At 43.2% G+C, this 19,640-nt stretch overlaps 1 protein-coding gene across 6 annotated transcripts in view; it reads left to right on the forward strand.

The window, feature by feature from the left end:
- Tlcd4 (TLC domain containing 4) overlaps positions 1 to 19,640 on the forward strand; it is a 77,190-nt gene that overhangs the window by 51,257 nt on the left and 6,293 nt on the right. For all 6 annotated transcript variants that reach the window (XM_021157680.2, XM_021157679.2, XM_021157682.2 and 3 more), the window contains one exon: positions 16,690 to 16,763. In XM_021157680.2, coding sequence (XP_021013339.1) covers positions 16,690 to 16,763 — 74 coding nt within the window. The remainder of the gene's footprint in view (positions 1 to 16,689; positions 16,764 to 19,640) is intronic.

Consider the following 19,640-nt stretch of genomic DNA (forward strand, 5'->3'; position numbering starts at 1 on the left):
AGTTAACTTACAGTAATCAAAACAATAAATTCACATATGTTTTTCTACTAGTACCTATTCTAATTTGCTTAGTTTGGTTTTGGTCTTTTTGAGGTGGGATCTCACATAGCATTGGCTAGCTGAGGCAATCTTGAGCTAACCCCCTCCCCACCCCTTTTCCTCCTTGTACCAATCTCACCAAGCATGTATTAAAAGGAATGGCAGCCTATTACATTACAGTCTTGCTAAGCTGATTCTTAGGGCCATCTGCATTTCCTCCAGTGCTTTTGGCCTCTGACCTTTGTCTTTTAAGTAATAGCAATGATAAAATTCACAGCAGACAGCAATGAGGCTGAAGTTATAATTATGGTAAATTTTGGAGAATTTCCTATGTGAGTCTACTGTATTGACATCATTTCCTCCCTCCTCCCCCACCCCCCAGCCAAATCCTCCCATCTTCCCTCAACTCGCGAAGACATGACAGGCATGTGCCACCACTCCTCACTCCATGTCTATGTATTCATAAACCAAGCCAGGCAAATGACACTAATTACTTGTTTCCACTTAAAACAACCTTAGGACCTTGCAGATGTGAGCACTTGTCTTTCTAGATACAGTTGTGATTTAACAGCCTTGGATGCAGATAGATTTCTGTGTGCTTGGTCCCTTACGTGGGTCTGTAAGCTTAGATGTTATAAACTGCTGTTCTGTTTTAGCTTCTGGAACCACAAGCTTGGTAAATGGCTGGCTGTGCATAGATTGACAAGTTGAATGCTTAATTATATGAGACTAATACTAGTTTCCCTTTGGACGTTTATGCCTGTTTTTAAAAAAATCAAACACATGCTGTTTTAAAGGAGAAATTAAAGGTTGTCTTATTTAGCGAGTAAGACCCATTGCTGTCTTGTTGCTTAATACCTTCCTCTGTTACGATGTTTTAGTATGTAATAAAGTCATCTAAAGTCAGTCAGTTCTGTTCATAGCAAAAAACAAAGTCCTAGACCAGGCTGGTCTTGAACTCAAAGAGATCTGGCTGCCTCTGCCTCCCAAGGGCTGGGATTGAATGATTGGCCACCCGAGTTTTAGGGCAGAAATGTCAGCTCCCATGGCCCCACCAGGCATTTAGTGACACCAATGAAAACCAAAAAGCAGAGAAAGGAGACTTTGTCAATCTGGAGAGGATTGGATGCCCCGAGCTCATCTTCAGATTACTGACCTGAGCTTCAGTCTTAGATAGAGGAAGACTTGGCCCAGGACAGTAGGAATGCATAGGCGGTCCGGGTCAAGGTGCAGTCCCAGATCGCTGTCCCAGATCTGGGCCTTCCAGCTGGGCCAATGAGCAGTTATCCCTGCCATGGCTGAGAGGACCTGGTTCTTCCAAGATGATTTCCCTGGCTCAGGGTGGCTCACCATTGTCACTGTAACTACCCTCAGTGTGTGCGGTGCTCTGTCTTACTTTCAGTCCCCTCAGGTCCTGTTATTACTGAAATCTGAGGTTACTCTAAGTTTAGGATAATGGCACAGACCTATCTTTGAGAGCCTGGTGCTTTGTGAGATGCCCAAGGAGACCAATGAAAACTGAAGGTGGGGGTTCCAGGCCTACGCTGTGCTTTTAGTTATTCTGTGGGGCCAAGGGAAGTCAGTGCATATAGCAAGAGCAGCTTCTAAGTGTCTGCTGTGAATAATGTTATTCTTCATTGAATAAAAAAAGGGTCCCCCCCCTCAGTGTAGTGAACTCAGCAACTCATTTTGTTACTCTAAGAAGGCTAGCAAAGTAATAGTTCTTTCTTTCTGAAGTAAAATGTTATAAAATTCTTACTATTTATCATTATTTAGAAGCACTTGACTTCATGTCTGCAGCTGTTTAAAGATCTTTCTCTTAAATGATCTTATTATTGGAATTAAATGAAAAAGTAGGAGTAGAAGCAAGGTTTTTTTTCCAGGTTTTTAAATACTGACTCTAGTGAAGAAATAGTTTGAATAGCAGGACATGGATTTAAGATATTACTGGTTATGCCTATGATCTTTAATCTCACATATGTGTGCACAGATATGTATGCATATGAGTGTGTTACTTGTGGTGTGCATATGTGTCCCTTGCATACGTGGTGCTTGGGGCACGTCAGAAGGTGTGCCCTGGCACAGAAGTCACATACAGTTGTGAGCTACCATGTGGTTGCTGGAAATTGAACCCAGGTCCTCTGCAAGAGCAGCAAGTGTTCTTAACCATTGAGCCATCTCTCCAGTCCCATATACTTAGCTTTTGCAGTGCCTTTCTATGTGTGCCTGAGCATGCTGTGTGTTTGTGTGTATACATGTGTGTATCTGTATGTGTGTTCATGCCTGTGGAGGCCAAAGGTGCTGGTTAGGCGCCATCAGGCCTGGATTTTGTATGTATGGTTGCTAGCTATTGAATTTAGCTCCTCCTGCTTGCAATGGAAACAGTTTTCTCCCTAGCCTTGGGCTATATTGTGTTTTGAGCACTCTTTTTGTACTCCCTACTGCATTTATTAGATTAATTTTTTTTCCTACCGAAGTAGTTTAAGTCTTGGGAACTCTGCTTCCTTTGTGCATGCTACAGCTTTTCAAAGTGCCCTTCAGCTTTCACTCCTGGTCAGCGAGGGAGGGCGACATTGTCTCTTACTGTGGGGGCACTCATTGATTTATGCTTTAATTCATTACAAATATTTATTTTATGTGTGGGGTGCTTTATATGCCGTGTAAGTCTATGTACCATGTGTGTGCTTGGTGATCTTGGAGGCCAGAAGAGAGCTCTAGGTCCCCCAGACCTAGAGTTAAAGATGGTTGTGATCTACCACGTGGGTGCTGGGAATTGAACCTGGGTCATCTGGAAGAGCAGCAGTGCTCTTAAGCTTTGAGCCATCTCTCCAACCCCTTAATACTTTTTTCAAAGGACATTCCCCCATACTGTGGCTTCTTGTGCTGACTTCTTTTTTCTTTCTTTTTCCTTTCCTTTTCTTTTCTTTCCCTTTTTGACTCAGTGCCGTTAGTTTTCTTTTTACTTAGGGATGCACTGCTGGACTCAAGCCACGCCTCACCTGTGTATAATTAGTTACATGAAGGTCATCGTGGGTACACTATTCTCAGCTCTGCATCGCTGCAGCATCCTAGCATCTATTTATTACACTGATCTGCTGCAGTTTAGGAAGAAACTTTGGTTTCTAATGGGTCTTCATGAATTCATTTAAAAGTATTGATTGGAATGTGGTGTCTTACAGGTCAGAAGTTCTATGTGGCTTCCTTTGTTTTACAATTCACCCCAGTTTCTGCTTTTTAAAAATACTTTAAGGCAATTGTGTATGAAAGTCCTATTGAAAGTGAAAGACTTTGTTGTGTCACATGCACTGACCCGATACTTGATAGACTCTAAGGATTAGGAAGATACTGCCATTTTGTTTAGCCTTGGCAAAAATATCCAGGGGCTGGGAGCTCTTGTCCAGTAAGCAGCGGCACCTGAGCGTGGACCACAGCCTCTGTAAATATCGTGGACTCGGTAGCTTATCCTTGTTATTCCTGCCTTGGGAAGGGAGCCGGGTACATACTCTAACCAGCTAGTTAGCTGAATAGGCAAGTTCCAGACCAACAAAAGACATAAGGGGGACTGTGACTGAAGAAGGCCTCCAAGACTGACGTCTAACATGTGTGGACACAGACACCTGTACACACACATACATGTGCATGCAAACATAAATGCGTCATAAATTTTATCTACAAAGCGATGCTATATAGCTGCCACTTCTTAGCCTTAGTCTATGGTTATTGACTAGGTTTGGCTAGGAAACAAAACCCTTAGCTTAAAAACATTTGTATTTGGAGACAAGAGTTTCACTGTGTAACCTTGACTCTCCTGGAATGCGCTATGTTGACCAGGCTGGCCTTGAACTCTCAGAGAGCCACTTGCCTCTACCTCTCCAGTGCTGGGATTAAAGGCCATGTGCCATCATGCCCAGCTAAAAAGATTTTAATAGTGTATTTAACTGTATTCAATGCATACAAATACTCTATTCACCCATTTCCTCCCATTAGAATAGCCTGGAGAAGAAGTTTAGGAACTGAGTAGGTGACTCAGTGGTCAAAGAACTTACTCTGTGACCCCAAGCACTGAGCTTGGATCCCCAGAACCAACAGAAGTGTCTGGGGTATCAACCCCCCCCCCCACCCCCCGTCCATTAACTCCAACCTTAGAAGGATGACACAGGGTCCCCAGGGAAAGACTAGGTATACATCACCAACTCATGGGTCCTATTGAAAGACCGCATCACAGTTACTAAGGTAAAGGGAGAGCAATGGAGGGTGACTTTTCATGTCAATTTTAGGCCCCCACATGCACAATCGGTGGGTGTCTACAAACACGAGTACTCACACAAACACTACATACACACATGAAAATGGTAAGATTTTAGGTAATGACCATAATAGCCATGTCCACCTTTCTAAATTGTAGGAATTTGTTTCAGCATTTGCTGTTTGGCATTGGATGTTTGATGTGAGCATTCTCATAAGCTGTAGGCATAGCTGAGTTTCTATTTGGCTTGGGATTTGGACTTGAACTGCTAAGAAAAGCAGAGAGTAAGCAAAGGACAAGACGGCAGGACCTTTGTCTGCCATTTCTCAGTTCTCTGGTAACAGGGATTTGTATATTGGAAATAATTTTAGCTAAGTTGTCTTCTTTTTAGCTTTAGCTTGCTGGGGTTTTAAATCCTTTCAATATGGACATAAATAAGGAAAGAAAACAGCTGATGGATTGTTCTGTCACACTGTCACATACCAGTTCAGATGGGAAAGAGAGGAGATAAAGGGCAGCTTCCTCTGGATGTGGAGTGCCAAGTGTTGGGGGTTGAACCTGTGTAGCTCTTACTGTCACAGAGTCCATTGTCCCTTCTTTTTTTTTTTTTTTGGTTTTCTGAGACAGGGTTTCTCTGTGTAGCCCTGGCTGTCCTGGAACTCACTCTGTAGACCAGGCTGTCCTCGAACTCAGAAATCCGCCTGCCTCTGCCTCCCACTGTCCCTTCTGTTACAGCTTGGAGCTCAGGGTTTCAGAACCCAGCTCTTAACATTTTAGCTTTGCATTGCTCCTCAGCACCTGGAGATAGTAACTCAGTGGATGGTGGAGCTCTCTAGCAGCTCCTGTGTGCAAGGTCTCCCCTCCTTCCCCTCTCCACCTTCTCAGCTGAGAAGTCCCTACCTTCTCAGCACTGTGGACAGCCCTTGACAGCCTCACACCTTCAGTCTTTGCCTGCCTCTTTCCCTCCCCCTCCCCTCCCCTCCCCTCCCCTCCCCTCTCAACTATCTGTTCTGGAACTCACTTTGTAGACCTTAAACTCAGAGAGATCTGCCTCAAGCCACTCTTAAATTTTTCTGACCTATAGAAGCTGCTGGGTGTACCTGGAACTGTCACCTTGGTAGTCACCCATTGTTCGTGCAGCCAGCATAGTTCACCCTCCCTGCACTCCAGGTGGACAATTATTTTGGACCATGCCAGTGCTCTGCTTCACGGAGACTATGTACAGGGAAAACAGGACTGCTGACTGTGGATGAAGGAAATGCAGCTTAAACCTCCAGGAATAGATAGGGCCATGGGCATAGGAGGTACCTCCCTTCCAGGTTGACATCCGATCCAGAAAGACCAGTATATCTGCAGTTAGGGCTATCTGAAGTGCTGCAGGCAGGATCATTTAAGAATCATCTGAAGCTGACTTTGTGGTGGCAGGGCCCTTTGGGTGGTTCCCTAACTCCAGCTTCTTCTGGTCTGGACTCTCATGAATGTGTTGGTGACTGGATGAGAGTCTGCCGCATCCCTAAGGGTTGTTAAACTATTGATTGTCCAGATAGCCATTCTGGGAACCACTGGAGAAGTGGTTTCTTGGTGACAAGATCCCATTGCTCCCTTTGAAGTGGTGGATGGAAGTTTTCCTTGTTACCTTCCCATATCCAGCTTGTCAAAGGTCACAGCAATGCTCTTCACGGTCTTGACAGACTCTGGATCTATGAAGGTGGCAACAGCTCTCCCAATCCAGGACTCTTCTCTTCCCGTCCTGGTGAAGTTACTCAGTTTCCACACTGGGCAGCTGCTGCTGTGGCTAGGCATGAGGAGATGGACTTGACAGCTGTCAGTCAAGCTGCTGAGCTGCCTTCCCTGATAGCTCCAGTCACTTTAAAAAAATAAAGATTTTGCATGCAGTCAACAATTTTCTTCAGAAAGCTTAAAAAAAATAATGCTTCACTTTTAGATATTAACCTTAGCTTGGGACTCTGAGCTGTCTCAGGGCTTGGTATAAGCCTGAGATAACATACCATCCTGGTTAGTATTTTACTCTTAAATTAGATTTTCCTCAGAGCAAGCTTATCATGTGACTCTTCTTATGAGATGCCTAGAATTCTCAAGTCCATAGAGAGGAAATAGATTCCAAGTTGCTAAGAACTGGGCAGAAGGGATCATGAGGGTTCATTGTTTCTGAATTTGAAAACATTCTGGGAGTATAGTGCTGACGGTTGTGTGACAGTCGGTTGTCCTTGCTGTCTCTGACGATACACTTTGAAAACTGTCATGTTGTCTATATTTCATCACAGTAAATTAAGAAAAGAAAGCTTACTTCTGAAAAGTTGGGAAGAAAACTGTGTTGGACAGTATATTTTTAAAATAAAGCTACACACTAGAATGATAAAACTAAATGAAGAGCATACATGCATATTAAATTTAATAACCTGTGAAAGCAAGAGATGCCCTGGTGATAGTTGACCACATTCTATCAATAGGATATCATGTCTGAAAACGAAAGCCATTTTCAAACTTAGACTCCAGCAAGAAAGGCACAGTGTCTCATTAGAGAATATTCTCATTTTGCCTGGCCAGACCACACCCAATATAGCCCCTGTCTAGAGTCCCTAGTGTCAAAAGTTTAGGACAGAGATACTCAGGAGAGCAGCCAGTGGACTGTAGAGGCAGAATTAGATTAGGTACCAATTGTATTAAGACAGATAATTGAAGGCTCCTGAGATGAGAGCCTGGCCAGGAGAGTGGTCACAGGACACCTAGCTTTGAAATGTCCCTGAAATGTCAAGGGGACTGTGAAGTAGAAGAGAGAGGAGACTTAATCTCGGTTAATGCAGACAAATGCATTAATCTCGGTTAAATTATCCAAAACTAATGTGAATGTGCAAGTAAGAGTATTTTGAACTGAGAGGTAGGTTTGTGTGTGTGTGTGTGTGTGTGTGTGTGTGTGTACATGTGCACATGTGTGTGTGTGTGTGTGGTGGGGGCAGTGGCTGTCAGGATGAGGATGTATATCTTAGTGTGCTTTCCACTGGGGTACTAATTCAGAAAACAGCCAGGCATGGTGGTGCATGCCTGGAATTCCAGCATTCAAGTGGCCAGGGCTGGAAAATAGCAAGTTAGAGTCAGCCTATGCTACAGTATAGCAAGCCCCTTTCTCAATAATTAAGTAAATAAATAACCAGTGGTAAGTCAATGAAACTGCACTAATTTAGGAAATGAAAAGATCTTGGGCTGGGCAGTGGTGGCGCACACCTTTAATCCCAGCACTTGGGAGGCAGAGAGAGGTGGATCTCTGAGTTTAAGGCCAGCCTCGTCTACAGAGTGAGTTCCAGGACAGCCAGGGATATACAGAAAAACTCTGTCTCAAAAAACAAAAAAACAAAACAAAAAAAATAAGAAAGAAAGAAAGAAAGAAAGAAAGAAAGAAAGAAAGAAAGAAAAGGAAAGGAAAGGAAAGAAAGAAAGAGAGAAAGAGAGAAAGAAAGAAAGAGAGAGAGAAAAAGAAAGAGAGAAAGAAAGAAAAGAAAAGATCTTGGATCAGTTGTTTCTTTTTCCTTGATAGTACTGGCTATAACTGGTATATTACAGTTGGTATATATTTCACATATATACTTTTCTGAATATTCTGGGAGCTTTTGAGATAGGCAGTACTAAATTCGGCCTTTAAAGATCCTCATACTGGGCTAGGTGTGGGAGCCTGTGTTCTTTAATCTCAGCATAGCCTGCGGGAGGCAGAAGCAGGCAGACTTCCGTGAGCTGGAACTACACAGTGAGATCCTGTCTCAGCAAACGTTCCTGGGATGTAAAGTGAATAAATAAATTAATTTTAAAAATCTTTGATATTCTCAGAAAAAAAAAGCAGAGAAGGTTTCAGAAAACATTATGGAGAGAGTCTGTGGGAGGAGATAATTGCCTCTTCTTGGGAGATAATCAAGAGTTGGGCTGGCAGGAAATGGGTTTTGTGGAAGCATGGTAGGTTTGGCAGGAAGAGGGGTTTGTGCCAACATCATAGTGGGTACACATTTGGGAAAGATGTAGCCACTGAAGGATGGGTGAACATTCTAACATGCCTTTATTTTACAAAATGGTTGTAGAATCTGTAGCCAGAGAACTTGATAAAGCTAGCATGCTGGTGATGTTTTGCAAGGAAGAAACCAGAAGGCTGGCATTGTGGTGCACACCTTTAATCCCAGCACTTGGGAGGCAGAGGCAGGTGGGTCTCAAGTTTGAGGCCAGCTTGGTCTGCAGAGTGAGTTTCAGGACAGCCAAGGCTGCACAGAGAAACAGGTGGGGAAGGAAGAGGGAGGGACAAGGGACGAGAGTTGGGGGAGGATATTATTAGCATGTTAGATCAGAGTGGGGGAAGATATTCTTAGTTTCAGGTGCTGTAGGCTCTCTGCTGGAGCTCAGGGAGAAGTGTAAGACAGCATCCAGGAGTGGTTGTTTCCTCTGAGCGTGGTTCTGTCTTCACGCACCTGGCAGGCAGTTTCTGAAAGGGGAATTCCCAGAGTGATGTCTCAGGCATCCTGGGGAGGAAGCAGGGCTTCTCCTGACCCAGCTCTCGAGCACACAGGACATAGATACCACAGTATTCATCAATCAGCTGAGTGGCCAGTGGTAACCCAGCTTCAGAGAGGAGGAAGGAGACCTTCAACACTTGCTGAGAGGAGCCTGCACATGCAGAGGCAAGGAATTCATGGCGTTCATTTTCAGAGATTGTCCCCATCGTGGTTGGCCAGTTTTAGATATCATGCAATAGAAAGGGTTTTCACTTTATACTTCTAGTTGGCTTTTCTTCAGAGGTGAATGAGCTCTTGACTCAGAGGCCATGCTCCTATTCAAGCCAAGAGTCAGCTCAAGAAAAATGGGTCAGCTGCTGCACCAGCCTTTGTGAATTTAACAGTCAATAAGGTCCTTGGCAGGTACTGGGCCTGTAACTGAGCGATCTGTGGAGAAGCTGACCTGACTGGAGGTTAAGGGAGAGGAAGTATAGGAGATCTTCCTGGAAAATATTGCCTGGCATGCTGGAAGTGTTTGTAAGTGATCATCGTTGACCACAGCAATGAGAGTTAACTCCCTGAACACAAAGGTCGTGAGACGCTGCTCAGTTTGCTGTGTGCTGGAATCACCTACAAGCCTGTGAAAGTCTAGATGACTGATCCCCAGCCTCAGGGTTGCAGAGTCAGTATGTTTGGGATGAAGCTGAAGAACAATGCATGTCTAGGTGTACAGAGACAGCTCAGTGCAAAGTGCTTGGTGGGTAAGTGTTAGAAACAGGACCTGTGCGAAAGCCTGACTTGGCAGTGTGCGTATGTTCCACCAGTGTTGGAAGGAAGGAGAGAATCAGATCTCAGAAGGCAAACTCTTAAGTTCACTGAGAGAACCTGTCTGAAAAAGTAAGGCAGCAACGGAAGCTGGTGACATCTGCCTCTGGTGACATGCATACAAGGAGACATATGTACAGAGCACATAAACATTACAGAAGAGAGCGGCCACTGGGATGGCTCAGCAGGCAGAGGTACTTGCTGTGCAAGCCTGGGACCTGAATTCTACCTCCAGGTGCTAGAGTTGACCTCCATACATCCTCTCTGCCACATGCACCCCCACATAGCCATCCCACACACAATAATAGTAATTTGAAAAAAACCCAAAAAACTATGTATATCTAGCAAGTTCCCACATCCTTTGCTCGGGGCACAATACCTTAGAGCTGCTGGACTCCAAATAAGAAAGTGACGATTTTCTTAGGAGAGAATTTAGAAGACCTCAACCTTTCTTACACTGTGGAGGATTCGCACTCGGGGTGAATATGGTTAGAGAAAAACATTTCAAAGGCACTGTTTTTACCAGTAACTGGATACTTAAAGGATATTGTAAAGGATGTTGTCTCTGGGGGTGATTTGGTGCCTTGGTTAAAGGCCACTTTCTAGAACTATTAAAGGAGTTGGAAGGGGTGATCAGCGGCTGTTTAAATCATCTACTTCCCGAGTTTTCCATTAAGTGTAGAGAAAAAATGTAAACCTTTAATTAAGACTGAGGCTCTTGGTACCTTATTACTTCATTATGTTTTATGACTTTAGGATGTCTGTTTTAAAATGCTTTCAAATTATTATTTTTTAAGTTGGGGAGATGGCTCAGCAGTCAAGAACATTCACGGGCTACTCTTTCAGAGGACCTGACTCTATTCCCACTACCACATGGCAGCTCATCATTGCTTCTAATTCAGGACCCAGGGGTTCTGACCCCCTCTTCTGGCCGCCCTGGCACCAGCACACATGTGGTACACATATAAACACATAGGCAAAACACCTATATACACAAAATAAGCACATTGGTCAATAAATAAGTAAAAATTAGGATGAACATTTGGTAGTAGCACTTAACCTTTCGAAAAGCTGGGCCTTTGAAGGACACAGGAAGTCATTTGTCAGGGAAGTTGGCATGCTTTAGGAGCGTATTAGCTCATGGTCAGTGCATGTCCGCTTAGTCACAGTGGACATAATCATGCTACAGGCCAGACTTTTTACACCTACCCCAAAGAAGAAGAAAGCTGTTCATCAAAAACAGATAGGAAGAAGAGCTTTCTCCCCTTTAGCCAGGGGGAGAAGATGATGTCACAAGTGAGGAATCATGTGTCCTGGGTGTCCTATGGGGATATACCACCCTGAGGAGTGACCCAGTGGACATGGTAGCCTACACCTGCAGTCCCTGCACTTGGCAGGTGAGCAGGGAGGATCACAAGTTGAAGCCTTGCCTCTCAAGCATAGTGAGAGTCTGAAGGCTTGGCTATAGTATACAGTGAAACTCTGTCTCAAAACAAGAAGGGAGGTGAGGACTGACAGACAGATAGGCAGACAGACACAGCCAAACATAGAGGGATTGTTGGAATGAAATAAAAGACTTTGCACTTGGTTCAAGTAAGAATCCCACTAAAAATAACTTTTCCTTTTATATGATTTCCCTCAGAAGTTATGAATATATTCTCAAAGTTTATCTCTCTTGCTTTAATTCACTACAGAATTTATAGAAAAAAGGCAGAGAACTTCAGTTTTCTTATTTTATTTGGATTATGTGCAATTAAACAATTATTCTTCTAATCTTATTTTTCTTTTTAAAAATTGTTTTCGTCCATTAATGCAGCTTAGAACCATACCCAGAGAATCCTGGCAAATCCTTCACAACCTGGAAAAGGTTGAAAGCAATCATTCCTATTTTGGTTTTTTATTAAATCTTGCACAAAAGCCCCCTCCACTTGCCCCACCCCCAGTTATTGTGTTCTTATGAGACCTGTTACATAGCTTACATTGGCTAAAATCTACCGTCTTCCTTGGGGCTGGGGTAGCAGGTGTGCCAGCCTGCTGAGATTTAACCCCTTTATGTCAAATGCGCCAACCAGTTCATTTGTTAAAGGATTTATTTATTTTTATATGCATGTGTCTGCATGCCTAATTGTGTATATATATATATATACATATATATATACATACACACACACACACACACATATATATATATCATCACGCGTGTGGGTACTGGGAGCCAAAGTAGAGTCCTCTGCAAGAGTAGCAAGTGCTTTTATCTGCTGAGCCATCTCTCCAATCCCCCTAACCAATTCTTCTGGACAAACTCATCTGTACTTTTAACAAGTCACCACAATTTTTATTAGGAATGCACATAAAATATGCATGAGCTTGCAGTGTGAGTAGCAGTTTGCTTCCTGTTATTTTAAAGTGCTTCTTCCTGCTGCACAAGGTAAAGAGGCCAAGCTGTTCGGTTTTGCATCCTTTTGTCTCCTTGCTGTGAATGTGACCTCTAGTATATGTTAAAATTAATTTATAATAAAACAAAAACGAGTGTGACCTTCCCATGGGAGGCATACCTCTGAAAATCCTGCATCCCAGGAAACCCCTCCCATGAGGTGAAGCTGACCAGGGCAACTCTGGTTTCCAGTTTATGGTAATGAGTCATCTGTCACTGCGACATTCGGATACAAGGAACTGTGTTGTAAGTGGGAGCAGCAATAGTCCCTTTTGGACTTTGGGTGTTGGACTGACAGCTGTGATTTGCATTCAGGTAGCACTGGTTTAATCTATAAGTTGAATTTTCTAAAGCGACTACATATATATATATATATATATATATATATATACATATATATACACACATATATATGTATATATGTCTATACACACATATCTGCACATATATATTATATACACACATGTCACATGACCCATAACAGTGAATTACAGAGAAATACAGTAAAAATGAAACATACTGTGCAATATGCAGAAAAGAACTGGGGATTCCACACGTGCATAAGTTCCCTCCAACGTTCATATGTTGAATCTCCTTGAGTCCAGTACCTCTGAATATGAATCAGAAATAGGTCTACTTGCATATGTAATTAGTTATAAGGAATTCATATTGTAGTAGGAGGGGCCTTTAATAAACCGTTACTAATGTCCATTTTAAAAGGGGTAATTTGGGCCCAGGAATTCTGTGCGAAGATAGGAGTTAGGCCACCAAAGTGGAGGAGCCGTCAGAGTGGCACAAGGGTGGAACAGAGAATTCCTTGACTGTCAGAGGCATATATACCTATTTATACCTTCACCCCCGACTTCTGGCTTCTAGAAGATGTATCCTCTTGAGATCCTTCACCTAGCACTGGGATCTTGGTTACAGCCTTCCCAGATCAACCCAGTTTTAGTGGAGGAGTCATAAAGGCACAGAAGGTCATGGGATTTCACGAATCTCGGATGAAACGGGCAGCTATACCTAAATCAAGCTGTACTTTCTCCATCTTCCAGAAAGGCATGGATGCTCTGTTAGAAGCAGCAGGCCTTGAGTTACCTTAGACAATGCTGTATGAACAGACACATCGTAGTTTCCTCTTGATTGCCACAAGAAATTGAATAAACTTGCATTTCCTAACTCCAGGGCTGTAACTCAAATTTCTTATTGACCGGTTGGTTACGGGTAGGAGGATCTCTTGAGGCTGAAAAGATGTTTTGCCCTCTTATTTACATAGACCTGATCCTGTGGGAGCAGTGAGCATCCTTCTCTGTAGTCACGTGACACCTCGAGTCACGGCAACAAAAAAGTGCCCAGCCCTGCTTTGCGGTGCTTTTTGGAAAACAGAATTTCAAGCTGAACTTTTAGACATGGAAAGCAAAATAAGAGTTGGTGGTGCATTGTTAACACGCAAATGAGGTGTTGCCCATCTGTGTATCTGGCAGGTAGCACATGCACGCAGTTTGGCCAGTGTCAGCAGGTAAGTGTCTTGCCAAAGGTGGGGAAAGACATCACCTGCTAAGTTCCTTGTAAACGGCTTCTGATACTGAGGATTTTATAAATTATTCGATCATGTTTAAATTCCATCAAAGACCTGTAGAACTTCTTAATTAAAAAATTAACTTTATGCAAGGATAAGCACGTCCAAAGACAAATGCCAACAAGACAGCCGTGATTCATCTTCATTTTAGAAAACTCATTTTCTGAGTTGTGAAGGCTGTCTTGCTTTAATTATAAATAAATAAAAAGTTGAGGAAGAAATGCAGAACACTAGTGTATAGTAAGGCAGATATTAGTGGACAGTTTCCCAGCGCCTGGACTCTGGAGCAGGCCGCAGGAGGAACCATCAACTTTGACTTGTTTGATATTATATGTTGATTGCAAGAAAAAAATCATACAATAAAGTCATTACTCAGCTTTTAGAGACAAGGTAGCTTCAAAACTTAAATACAAAGTAGGGCGTGGAAATGATTGGTGGACCCGTGCTCGTCTGGCAAGCAGAAAGCTCTGGGTTCTAGAGCAGCCCTTAGTATCAGAGATTGTGGAATCAGGAGGTGGAGCTGAGATCAGGGGTTCAAAGACATCTCTGGTTACCTAGGGAGTCCAAAGTCAGCATGAGCTGTGTCAGACACTGTCTCAAACAACAAAATTCACCAGAAAGTGGGAGCCCCAGCCAACAAGGCTGTGTCATAACTTCTCAGGGAGTTCAGTGGGCTTTTGAGTATGAAAATACAGTGTCTGGTTCAGCGTGAGCAGTAGAAAGGATGAACTCCTGTCTGCACAGGAACTTAACTGACAGCAGCTTGTCTCCTAACAGAAAGAAGGTTTTATATACAAAGTGGCCAGGTGTTTCTGGGGAACCAGAAATTTAATTTCTATACTTCTAAAAGCCTGCTGTTGCAACCAAAACACATGTTTATGTCCTCACATCTTTGTTGGGAGAATATGTTACGTGGGCTTGTCATAATGGATGGACAGTGGACACTGGACGTGGCTGGCTGAGGAGCTGAAACACAAGTCACAGTGAAGCTCATGCTTCATGGTAGTGGCTTTGTGCGCTGTGTTTAAAAAGAGTCCCCTCCCCTTAGGCTGCAGGTTGTCACGGGTAAGGAAGAATTGTTACTGAAAACGGGCACAGAAAAGAAAACTATCATGAGACAGACAAAAAGTTGTTTAAACCAATTCTAGATAACACCTTTAGTTTGTCCTGTTGTGTTTATATTATTCCTAGAATGTGCTGTATATCCTTAACATACAATATACCCTGTTAAATTGAAGTGTTCAACAGAGGGGAGAGGAAAATAAGGAATGCTGGTAGCACTGTAAGTGAAAAACAGCAAACATACAAAAGAAAGCCCTCTGAGTCAGTGTCGTTACTAACTACTAATTGGCACTGTTACTGTTCACAGGTCTCTGTGTAAACGCTTGTAAACACACACCCTGACATCTCACACTTGCCTTTTAGGTTCCAGAGTTCTGGGTCACTGTGACAAGTTGGCCCGGCTTTCTTTCGCAGACAGGGCTCATCTTGCCTGCTGGTTTGGTCTTTGACTGGCCCTCCTCCCTTCTTACTCATACAGTCCAGTGTCACCAAAGACCTTGAAAATGGTAGATCCTGTAAAGCAATTTTGTGAAAGTGCTGAATTTTAAATCCCCCCAAATAATTATATAGATAAATTGTAAAAAAAAAAGTTTTCAGATAAAAATTCAATTTTTAATGCTTCGTGTTGTTTTACTATAGCATGGATGCCTGACCAGAAAATAGTTTGTCAAGTTTTGTGTACATCTACTGGATTGGGGATGGGCAGACTTCTTTCTGAGATGTATCATAACCTGGATATGACTAGAGAGGCTGGAGTGACTCCATTAGCTAATGACAATTTTACCACCACCCCTTTTTCTTTGTGTGTGTGTGTGTGTGTGTGTGTAGACTTGTGTGGAGGTCAAACTACCTTCCCCCTTGTGTGATCCAGGCATCAAACTGAGCCATCTCACCAGTCTACCTCTTGGCGATTTAAAAAAGTACGTTAGGGGATGGAGAGATGACTCAGCGTTTAAGAGCACTTACTGCTCTTCTGGAGGTCATGAGTTCAATTCCTGGCAACGACATGGTAGCTCACAACCATCCGTAACAAGATCTGGTGCCCTTTTCTGGAGTGTTTGAAGACAGCTACAGTGTACTTACATGTAATAATAAATCTTTTTTTTTAAAGTACATTAAATAAAATTCTAAGATTTTTTTAATGTTCGTTGTATTCTGTATTTTCCATCTTAATGAACTGGTAGAATATGCTAAATATTATCTTTCAACTTTGAAAGATCACCCTCCCCCATGTGTGTGTGTATGTGTGTGTGTGTGCATGTTAGCTCAAGAACCTTTTGATTGACAAGTATATATTTCTAGATCAAATATAATAAACAAGATTTGGCATGTAGTTGTGTTTAGCAAATATATACTTGCTCACAGGTTATTTAGGATAATTACACTTTTGAGATATTTAAGCCCTTCCCTTCTACTTCATAATGGATATTAAAAGTACGCCCATAGATGTTGACTGTATGACTCTTTTGAAATTCTCACTTGTAGCTGATTGTTTTTCTTGCAGTGGCTTGACGATTCTGTGATGGTTTGTAGAGTCTGTTAGTTCAGAGTGAGCCAGTTGCTGAATTTCTGTTTTCCTAGGAAACTGTGTAGGGCTAAGTGAGCTTCCATGTGAGACAGATGACTCCTAACCACCTGTGGAGCTCTGGGCACATCTCTGACGTCTGAGGGAGGGAAGCAGGAGGCTGGAGAGATGGCTTAGTACTTAAGAGCACTGACTGCCCTCCCAGAGGATCTGGGCTTAATTCCCAGCACCCATGCGATGGCCCACAACTGTCTGTCACTACAGATCTCGGGGATCTGCCCCCTTCTTATGGTCTCCCACCCATACAAACACTTAAGCTCACATTCCTACCCCTAAAAACAAAGTTTAAAAAGAAGAGAGTTAGTATAATGCTAAAAGGCAGAAACCTGGTCTGTTTTTATAGTGATGGATTATGCACAGGGATGCGTGGCTATATGTGGACATGTTGTGTATTTTGGTAAATCCCTGACCCTGTTTCTGTCTCTCATCCAGACAACCGGAGTGCTTGCCTACATTGCCAATTTCCGCCTGCTTGCCGAGCTTTCCAGCCCCTTTGTAAACCAGAGGTAGGTTACAAATCTTATCCGTGTTGAAGTCGTGCGGTTTCATGTTTATTTGTGGAAACCTTTTCTACAAGATGCTGGCGGAAAATCTGATGTGAATTATTGTTACCATTGCACAAATGAGGAACATGTACAAGGGAGGTCATACAGGTTTTTGAGGCTTACATTACCATTGGTCTCTCTTTACTTTGTAACCATATCCTTAAAGTTCTTGGGACTCTTACACAGCAGAGCCTTCCTCGAAATTTGCATCCAGGATTTTTGTAGTTTGATTTTCCATTTCAGTGTTTAAACCATTACACCCCTTGCCTGTTAACATCTCGCCTTACCAAAGACTAGATGTGCAGACAGAGAACGGCAGTTGGTCGGCCTCCAGTCTCCTCATTCTGTGCTGGGATCCGGCCGAGAGGGTCACACTGGATGTGACGTCTCTCCAGTCTGGTAGCATGTCTCCGTCTTCTCCTCTGGTCCATAATGGTTTCTTGACTTTCCTTGATTTTCCTCACTTAGATTCTCTCTTGAGAACTGGCCAGTTTGCTCATACAGCATCCCCAAGTTGGGCTCACTGGATACTTTTCTCATGAGGAGAGTACAGGTAGGCGCTCCTCCTGCAGTGCCTTGGCAGGGATGCTTGTCCAGGACACTGTCAACACTCATCACCTTGGTAAGGTGACATTTGCCAGGTTCCCCCACTAGGAAATGTTTTCTTTTCTCTCTTCTGTTCTTTGAAAGAGTCTTGACTCATAGCCCACCTTCAAGGTCCTGAAGGAAGAGAGGACACTCATCCCCTGCATCATTCTGCTTCCATTTCCTCTCCAGTAGCCATGGTGGAGAACATTTTTTTTTTTTTTTTTACCATAAATACATTGTTACTCTTCATTTAACAAGGTCTGTTGAGTCTGTTGCTTGAGCAGTTGAGCTATTCCTGTCTTTCCATGTCTGTGGTTCTACGTTCAGCCTGCAGATTCTCCATGCTTGGCCCCTTCAGAGCCGGCTTTCCTGTGGTCCTCTTTCAATGCCAGTATCCTTACTAAAGAGCATCCTGTCTACCTGTCTCTCTTCTTTTCAGAGTCCTCTGTGATGTGCTCCATATACTGCCCTTTGTTTCTGACCACTGAGCATTGGTTTTGTTTGTCTCTCTGCCTTACCTGTGGGCTGTTGTCACCTTTCTTCTGTAGTTCCCCCATCTGTCACTTCCCCAAATCTGAGAAAATTAACTAGCCTTCAAGTCTTCCGTCAAAAATCCCAAATCCACAGAAAGCTTTTATTTAGTCTTTTATGATTTAGTATGGGCTATCGCAGAGTAGGAATCTCAAATCAGACAACATGTGAGTTATGAGGCTTAGCCCACATTAAGCCTTGTGAACAAGTTCACAGATACTGGTAACCGTAAGGCATGGGCACAGCAGGGAGATGCTGCCTGAGAACAGATGGACAGACTAATGCTGGTTGTGCTGACACTGCTGTGCATTCTCCCTGGGTTACCACGATTGTTTGCTTCCCAACACCCACAAAGCCAAAGAGCTGAACTCAGGATGTCCAGTCTCCAGAGCCACACTGTGAATGTCCACATCTTCCTATTGGAGGAAAAGGTTCACTGATCCCGGCTGCAGACCACTGACCTCCCTGCAGCTCTGCCCTCCGTGCTGTCTTCTTTCACAGTGACAATGACACGCAGCGCCTTGCTGCTTGGAGGATAAAATTTGAGCCCTTTAATGTGGCACAGAGTTCCCCTCAGCTGTGGCTGTCTCACCCCCTTCTGCCACACTTTCCCCCAAACTTCCATCTCCATCTTTGCTCCCTGGCGAGCTGTTCTTCCTCGCTCTTCACCACCATTCATTCCTCTGAGGTGGGTTAGAGCTTCATGCTTGGTGTTCCTATGACAGCAATGTATGCTTACTGCATTTTTTTGTCAGTTAGAAAAGCTAGGTTGTTTGCTGTGTGTGTCGCTTTATAACTGCTACGCTGCCTTCTAAGGTGGCTATATCTGTCTCCATCTTGACATTTTCCTAATGACAGACAGGGTTGAGCATGTTTGATTTTGATCTTTCAGCATGATGGGGGGTGATGGTGGTTCTGTACTTGTTTTGGGGAAAAGGGCCAACCACACTGCTCAGACTTGTCACAAACTACCCAGGCTCAAATATGAGCCAGTCTCAACCTCCTGCATGTGCCACTGGGCTTATCTGTTCATTCTCCATCTCCATGTGTTGGATCTCCTGTAATGGGATGTTTACAATCATTTACCTGTGTTAGAAATAGATTGTTTCCATACTGTTGACTTTTAAGTATTTTATTTTTTAAAGATTTTCATTTGCTAAAGATAAAGATTGTTTTATATAAGTACACTGTCACTGTTCTTCAGACACACCAGAAGAGTGCATGGAATCCCATTACAGATGGTTTGAGCCATCATGTGGTTGCTGGGAATTGAACTCAGGACCTCTGGAAGAGCAGTCAGTGCTCTTAACTGCTGAGCCATCTCTCCAGCCCTTATTATTTTAGATATGGTACTTTATTACATTTTAATGTTGTATTTTCACCCACTGTGTCTTTTTCTTCTCTTCCAAAGTGAAAATTTTATTAGTTTGTTTTCTGAGACATGATTTCTTGTGAAGCTCTAGCTGTCCTGTCATTTGCTATGTTGACCAGACTGGCCTGGAATTTGAGGTCTGCCTTGCCTCTGCCTCCTCTGTGCTGGGATTGAAGGCGCACGCCACCATGCCTGGCCTCAAAGTACAAACTTTTAATTCTAGCAAAACCCAGAGTGCCAGCTCACCAGTCATGGCCAGCCCCCTGCATTGTTGCACTTCAGTGTTACAGCAAAAACTTTCATCGAACTTTTCATGTTTTCTTTTTTTTTCTAGAAGTTTTATACTT

Source organism: Mus caroli, unplaced genomic scaffold (genome assembly GCF_978045245.1).
Source record: "Mus caroli unplaced genomic scaffold, Mus_caroli_1 scaffold_3, whole genome shotgun sequence".
Taxonomy (NCBI): Eukaryota; Metazoa; Chordata; class Mammalia; order Rodentia; family Muridae; genus Mus; species Mus caroli.